Source organism: Mus pahari, chromosome X, assembly GCF_900095145.1.
Source record: "Mus pahari chromosome X, PAHARI_EIJ_v1.1, whole genome shotgun sequence".
NCBI classification, from domain to species: Eukaryota; Metazoa; Chordata; class Mammalia; order Rodentia; family Muridae; genus Mus; species Mus pahari.
This window is the reverse complement of record NC_034613.1, coordinates 82,220,229-82,228,303: the sequence shown is the minus strand read 5'-3', so window position 1 is coordinate 82,228,303 and position 8,075 is coordinate 82,220,229. Positions and strand designations below refer to the sequence as shown.

The following is an 8,075-nucleotide window of genomic DNA, read 5'->3' as shown; positions in this document are numbered from 1 at the left end:
GAGAGAGAGAAAGAGAGAGAGAGAGACAGAGAGACAGAGAGACAGAGAGACAGAGAGAGAGACAGAGAGACAGAGAGACAGAGAGACAGAGAGAGATTCTTGTTCATAGAATGGTATAAATATAAGACTGTGAATGCATAATAAGAACATTGCAAATGGCCATCAAATGGAGAATAGGTCTAAATATCTTGCTAGCCCTGAGCTTTTTTTTTTTTTTTTTTGATCATCTACATCTATCAGAATTAAGAAGCAAAATGTCTACCATTTGTTCTGAAAATGTGCCCTATGTTAAGGGGAAGGAGCCATGTACTATGGGGAGGGTAGTACCTTTCTAGAGAGGGCCCTCATACAATTTTTGATTCCTTAGCATAGAGCATAAGAGGAGAAAGATTCTTCTTGCTTTTAGAATGATCCACCCAATGTATGTCATCCCCAAAGTTACTTTGAGAAGCAGAAAGCAGAATGGCAGACCGAACCTCAAGAACCCCCCATACCTGAATCCCTTGCTGCTGCAGCTGCTGCTGCTCAACAACTCCAAGTGGCCAGGAAGCAGGACACAAGGCAGACAGCCACCTTCAGGCAGCAGCCTCCACCTATGAAGGTGAGTGAACTTTTATTTTTTATTAAAAAAAATGTTTTTTTATTTAATTTGTTTTTTATTAGGTATTTTCTTTATTTACATTTCAAATGTTATCCCTTTCCTAGTTTCCCCTCTGACAACCCCCCTCCCCATCCCTTCCCCAGTAAAGCATCTTGGAATAGGAGGCTGATGATATGCTGTTTGAAGTTGTGGCCTCATTTATTTTAGATCTTACTTAAATAATGTAAGTATTTACAAAGCATTACATCATATTATACAATTTACAATACTGACTGGGGCACAGAGGATGGCTTGCTACGTTGAATCCATGTTGCTTTCATTTCTGTACATTCCCAGAGAGATTGGAATACAGAGAGCTTGACAGGCTCTGTCAAAATATAATTTTCTAAAGGTTAGGAAGATAACCTTAATACAAATATATAGTGAGCATAGCTCATTTGCGAGGGATCCTGCGAAATCAAAATTTAAGTACATTTGATGTACATATGTTTATGTGGTTGGAAACAAACACTGAAAGAAATTCGGAAATTTGTATACAGAAATTATTTATATTTTATAGAGACATAAATGTATATATGACTTTTATAATCACCTTTTCTTCATAATTAATTTTCTACTAGGCAAAACCTGTTTGTGGGCAATCAATGCAACATCACAGAATCAGATCAATAGTAAATAGTCAAACAGACATTCTACTAGAGTGGTTGCCCAGTAGACCATAACCTATAAGAAAAGTCATTGAAGACTTACTGGCACATACACATATGCCAGGTACTTGTGAAATGTATCTTTTTTTTTTTTGTCGGTTTTTCGAGACAGGGTTTCTCTGTNTAGCCCTGGCTGTCCTGGAACTNACTNTGTAGACCAGGCTGGCCTNNANCTCAGAAANCCNCCTGCCTCTGCCTCCNNAGTGCTGGGATTAAAGGCGTGCACCACCTCGCCCGGCTTTCTGGTTTTTTTTTCTGTTTGTTTGTTTGTTTGTTTGTTTTTTTGAGACATGGTTTCTCTGTGTAGCCCTGGCTGTCCTGGAACTCTCTTTGTAGACCAGGCTGGCCTCGAACTCAGAAATCTACCTGCCTCTGCCTCCCAAGTCCTGGGATTAAAGATGTGCGTGCAATGTATCTTAACATAAAATAAAGTTGAGTAATTGCAATGGACCACTTAATGTGAAAAATCTAATATAATTATGAGCCCTTACATGGCTCAGGATGTAAAAGAATTTACCATGTAAACCTGATGATCTGAGTTTGATCCCTAAATCCTGTGGAAGGAAAGAACTGACTCCCAAAATTTGTTCTGTAGAGAATAGAAAACTTGCCCTCAGTCATCCACACATGTTCTGTAGAGAATAGAAAAGTTGCCTTCAGTCAACCACACATGTACATCACACCACATACACATGCACACGCACACACACACACACACACACACACACACACGCACACACACATACACACACACACACACAGAGAGAGAGAGAAAGAGAGAGAGAGAGAGAGAGATTGAAGTCTAAATATTCACTCTCTTGGTTATTATAGAAAATTCTTGTTTATTCATCCCATTCAAGAAAATCAACAGTGCATGGGTGAGCCTGTTAGAGATACTGTTCTGATGTAATACTACATAGATATGTAGTTATTATTTTATTTCCAAGTTTTACATAAATTTTTCTGCATTCCTCTCTGCGCTATATCCTTCATTTCCAAGTTCTATGGCCTTCAAGAACACTGATCTCTACTTAAATCTTACTGATAATTGTTCCATACCAATGGAATATTATTGCCTTTTGGTCCCATGAGTTTCAGCCATCTGAACCATTGCTTAGAAGAATCTGATTACTGACTTTATTTATCCTATCTTTCTCCACCAGGCCTGTTTGTCATGTCACCAACAGATTCATCGAAATGCACCTATATGCCCTCTTTGCAAAGCCAAGAGTCGGTCACGGAACCCCAAAAAGCCAAAACGGAAGCAAGATGAATGAAGGGAAGGTGGAGGGATAGACCTCTGTTGATCGTAAACCCTCTCTTTGGTCGGAGTGATAGATGTTCTGATTTTTTAAAATACCCCTTCCTTACCCCTACTGAGTCTTCTATTTAATTTGCTGGAAGAATAACCCCTTTCTCCTTGCTCTTATTTCTTTCTGCTCTTGGAAGTCGTGGTTTAAGACCAGCTGTGCTTTGGGTGCTAATCGCTGGGTCTCATGACCCCTTCTCTCCTATTCACATTTCTGTTACTGCCCCAGTTTGGAACTGAATGAGGGGTAAAAGGCCCTAGTTGATACTTTCTTTTGTTCCTGAGGATTGGAGCCTAATGGGTGGAAGGACTGGAGGAGCTCCATGCCTTGCTTTGGAAAAAGGCTTCGGTGATTTCCTTCCCTCTATTTTTGCCTTAGGTTCTGAAGGGACAACTACTTTATTTTTGCTGTACTTCCCAATGTGCTGAATGTATATATCTTCCCCAATATTCAGGTCATCATTAAAATCTAGGGGTAACTTAGACAAGTGTTCCCTTTATATAAAATTGTGAGGCCCTGGTGTTGTTCTATAGTTCCACTCAAGTCTTCCAGTTATACTGAATTTCTTACCAGACAGGGCATCTTCAGAATAGTAAGATCTGTGGATCTTTCTCCATACTTGTATTATTTGCAAATCAGTAGACATCTCCTACTGTGAAATTAGGGACCAAGACCCATGCTACAAGAGTCACCTAGTTGACTGCCTAAAATACTAGGTCTTATTGCTGTGATATAGGAATTGTCTTGGACTGAGGAACCCTAAGTGAACTTTAACTTTGAATTTTGTTCAAACCCATTACCTGCTCAATGGTCTATCATTGTGAGGATAGAAAGAGATATAGTGTTATATGAATGCCAATCATTTTATACATGTAAGTGGGTAGAACTTTTGATTTTCTATTCTTTCTTCCTTTTGTCTTTTATGAGTTAGCTTCAGTTAAGGACAGTTGGTCACTCCTTTTCTGTGAGTTATGTAGGTGACCTTTCTTCCCCAAATAAAAGACGCTTAAGCTCTCCAAGCTCCACATCTCATTCCTTTATCAAAGGTAAGCCTCCTAGTCATGTCTTAGATCTACAGGATGAAATCTAGGGCTGACTGATGAAAAAGAACTAGCTCCAGGTCTCTATCCCCGCCTGGGGAGAAGAGGGAGAGATTTATCCTATTTTTCTTTAACTTTTGGTTTTATGTTACCATATTATATCTTCAAAACATCAATGATTCCTCTGCCTTTTGAAAGTAAAACTGTTAGGATATGATTTCATAAATCCTTTTAAATAAATGTTCATTTGTTGGAATAAATGCTGAGTACATTCTGTGTGCTGCACAACAACAATGGCAACAACAACAACAATAGAAATGGGAAAATGAGGAAGACTGAGTGGGCTACAGAGATGTGACCAGGAGCTGGGACCACTGTGATGGAGGGAGATAGATTGATGGCTGGAGCAGTGTAACCTACAATGGCTCTAGTGGAAATGCAGGCCAAGAGCAGGACCCCAATGCTGAGACTCACCATGATTTTCTTAGCATAACTAGTTAAGAATTCAGGGAGAAGTGTATCTCTGCCACTGCCTAAGTGAAGGAAAACATAGGAGTATGGTAAAGGCAGACCAAAGCAAGTTTTAAAGGCAGGAAGTGTACATTAGCATAAAAGCAGCCAAGATCTCAGCAGGATGAGAATACTCAACAAGAAAGGTACATAAAACATACACCTGTAAGAGCCTTATAAGCTGAAAGCCAGGCTTAGAAAGTTTGGTCACCAACACACCAGATTGAAGGCTGTAGCTGGTAGGGAGAACATACTGGTCTAACCTGTTTGCATTACTAAAAAAATAGCAGCTTTCTCTTCACCTGTTCCGTGTGTGTGTGTGTGTGTGTGTGTGTGTGTGTGTGTGTTTTGTGCACGCGCGTGCACGCGCAAGTATGTTTTAAATTTTTTGAGACAGGTTTTCTCTGTGCAGTTCTGGCTGTCCTAGAACTTACTCTGTAGAAGAGGCTGGCCTAGAACTCACAGAGGTCTACCAGCTTCTGTCTCCTGAATGATGGAATTTAAAGGCATGCTTCACCACCACCTGGTGACTGACAGATTTTTTTTATGAGTAACTTTTTTCTGTATAATTTTGTAATGTTTTCTCTGTTATGTTATACCTATAATCAATATACTTTTCCTACCATTCATGATTTGATCCCTCTTCTATTTCCATCCATACCTTTTAGGAACCACAGTTATTAATACTCTCGGTTCTTAAAAAAATTAAAATTAAAAAAAAATAAACTACATTTCCTCAACAGAACCCTGCCACTTCTTATCTCTGAACTTTATTGGAGGATATAATTAAAGAACATTAAGGTTTTTTTGTTATTGTTTTTTGTTTTTTTTGATCTTTATTTTTTTGAGACAGTGTTTCTCTGTGTATCCCTGGCTGTCCTGGAACTCACTCTGTAGACCAGGCTGGCCTGGAACTCAGAAATCCGCCTGCCTCTACCTCCCGAGTGTTGGGATTAAAGGAGTGCATGATTTCATTACATGTATGTGTGTGAAGGTGTTAGATTCCCCTGGAATGCAAGTTAGAGATGGTTGTTAGCTGCCATGAGGCTTCTGGGATTGAACTCAGGACCTCTGGAAGAGTAGCCAGTACTCTTAACTGCTGAGCCATCTCTACAGCCTCATCTAGCCTATTACTTTCTTTCTTTTTTAAAAAAATTACCTTTAATCTTTTTTTTTTACACTCCAGTCATTATCGCCCTCCCAATCTGCTCTCTGACAGTTCCTCATTCCATTCCCTTCATCTCCAAGAGGATGTCACTACCCGCTACTCCACCCCGCCAAGATTCCCCATTCCCTGGGACCTCAAGTCTCATGAGGGTTAAGTGCATCTTCTCTCATTGATCCCAGACCAGGCAGTTCTCTGCTGTATATGTGTCTGGGACCTCGGAACAGCTCATATATGATGCCTGGTTGGTGGCTCAGTGTCTGAGAGATCTCAGGGGTCCAGGTTAGTTGAGACTGCTGGTCTTTCTATGGAGTCACTCTCCTCCTTCTTCCATCCTTCCCCTAATTCAACCACAGGGGTCCCCGATTTCAATCCAATGGTTGGTGTAAGTATCTGCCTCTGCCTCAGTCAGCAGAGGGCAACCATGCTAGGCTCCTGTCTGTAAGTACATCATAGCATCAGTAATAGTGTCAGGCCTTAGTGCCCCCACCCCCACATAAAAAAGAAATTTCTTTCCATTTGCTACTATGTACTGCTTGGAAGGTCCTTACCTTATTCTGCATATATATATATGTCACTTTTCTTGGTATTTTATGGTCTTGAATATAGATTCCAAATCTCACTGTGAGAAGAAATAAACATGATTCTGGAGGTCATAAGCATAAGAATAAACAGAATAAAACTGGTGTATAGAAAATTAAGAGGAGAAAGCAATATTTGCTAATTAATATTTAGCTTGTAACTTGTGTGATGTTAAACACAAGCACATAACTATATAATGAACACTGTAAGGTCATACTTTGTTACATTATCAACAGCTCTAATGGATGCTGTGATAAAACACCATGATCAGAAGCAACTTGGAGAGGAAAAGGTTTACTTCCCTTGCACTCCCACATCATAGTCCACCATCAGAGGAAGTCAGCACAAGATCTCAAGGCAGGAAATGATGCAGAGGAAATCTCAATTGAGNAAATGGACCCACCAAATTTACCTGTAGGTAAGCCTGTGGTGGGTGTGTTTTCTTGATTGATGATTTCTGTGTTTGTGGAGGGATGGGGGATAGGGCTAGCTCATGATGATTAGTACCACCTTGGGCTGGTGGTCCTGGATGGTATAAGAAAGCAGCCTGTGCAGGACATGAGGAACAAGAGGACTTGTACTAAGCAGCATTCCNCAACAGCCTCTGCTGCATTTCTGGCTGCCAGGTTCTTGGTCTGCTTGAGCTCCTGCACTGATTCCCCTTCATGAGGAACTTTAAGCTGAAATCAACCCTTTCCTCCTCAAGTTACTTCTGGTCATGGTGCTCTAGTACAGCAAGAGAAATGCTAAGACAGGAGAGAAGATGGGGGAGGAAAGCAACAAAATCAACTTTTGTTTGAAAATGTCGTAATCTAATATGAATCTAATGCTGTGCATTCTAATCTAAATAAAACAAAATGAGCGATGTTGCAAGTTATCTCAGGTACTCAGAATGAGTGGATCGCTCTTATAGGTCTTATCTCCTCCCACCAACGGAGAACCATGATGAATTATTGAATGAATAATGGGCTTGGGTGTGATGATACATGTTTATACTTCCAATCTTAGGAGGCTGAGGCAGGAGGATTGTGACTTATGGCTATCCTGGTCCACATAACATGACTTTGTCTCAAACAAATAAAACAAGTGATTAAGCTGTGATACATCTATACCTTGTACTAAAAAACAAAATACATACTGGCTCCCTACAACTGTGTCTTAAGTGAGTCTCAGAGGAATTGGACTGAGTGAAAGGACTGATGTTAGGTTACAAAGTCAAGTGTTCTCCCGTGTAACAGTTTTGGAACACCACATTTACAGTAACAAGAGAGTTCCCTAAATCCCAGGAGTGCAGAATGGGGTAACTGCTTGCAATGGATAGTAAGAGGGACTCTGATGTTTTTTTTTTCTTTAAAAAGTGAGTAATTTAGTTTCTTTACATGCTCTCATTTTGTAACTTTATAGGCAGCTAATTCATACTTTGGCCCAAATCAGTTAAAGTGTGGATAGAACACATAAATATTTGAGAAGTTCCATGATTTATTTAAGTAATTGCTAAAATTGAATTCTTATCTTTTGAAAGAAAGTGTTCACTCTTATTCTTTTGGTAATATTTTCCTCAGTATCTCCATGTGACAAAATGCATCAAACACTACACATTTTGTAAGCCTGCTTGTTGATTTCTTTTCCTTTTTTTTCATTTTTTATAAGATATTTGCTTTATTTACATTTCAAATGCTGTCCCAAAAGTTCCCTATACCCTCACCCCACCCTGCTCCCCTACACACCCACTCCCCCTTCTTGGCCCTGGTATTCCCCTATCCTGGGGCATATAAAGTTTGCAAGACCAAGGGGCCTCTCTTCCCAATGATGACTGAATAGACCATCTTCTGCTACATATGGAGCTAGAGACACAAGCTCAGGGGGTACTGGTTAGTTCATATTGTTGTTCCTTCTATAGGGTGGCAGACTCCTTCAGCTCCTTGGGTACTTTCTCTAGCTCCTCCATTGGGGGCCCTGTGTTTCATCCAATAGCTGACTGTGAGCATCCATTTCTGTATTTTCCAGGCACTGGCATAGCCTCACATGAGACAGTTATATCAGGGTTCTTTCAGCAAAATCTTGCTAGCATATGAAATGGAGTCTGGGTTTGGTGTCTGACGATGGGATGGATTCCCGGATGGGGTAGTCTCTGGATAGTCCATCCTTTCATCTTAGCTC

General features: G+C 40.3%; 1 protein-coding gene across 2 annotated transcripts in view; it reads left to right on the top strand.

Moving 5' to 3' along the window:
• Zc4h2 (zinc finger C4H2-type containing) overlaps nt 1-3,918 on the top strand; it is a 19,651-nt gene extending 15,733 nt beyond the window's left edge. The window contains exons 4-5 of one of the 2 annotated variants that reach the window (XM_021187993.1): nt 439-601; nt 2,472-3,918. In XM_021187993.1, coding sequence (XP_021043652.1) covers nt 439-601; nt 2,472-2,585 — 277 coding nt within the window. In that variant the 3' untranslated portion in view covers nt 2,586-3,918. Of the gene's footprint in view, nt 1-406; nt 602-2,471 lie in introns of those variants that run through there. The other variant, XM_029534205.1, reaches the window with a different exon arrangement.
• The last annotated feature ends 4,157 nt before the right edge of the window (nt 3,919-8,075 follow it).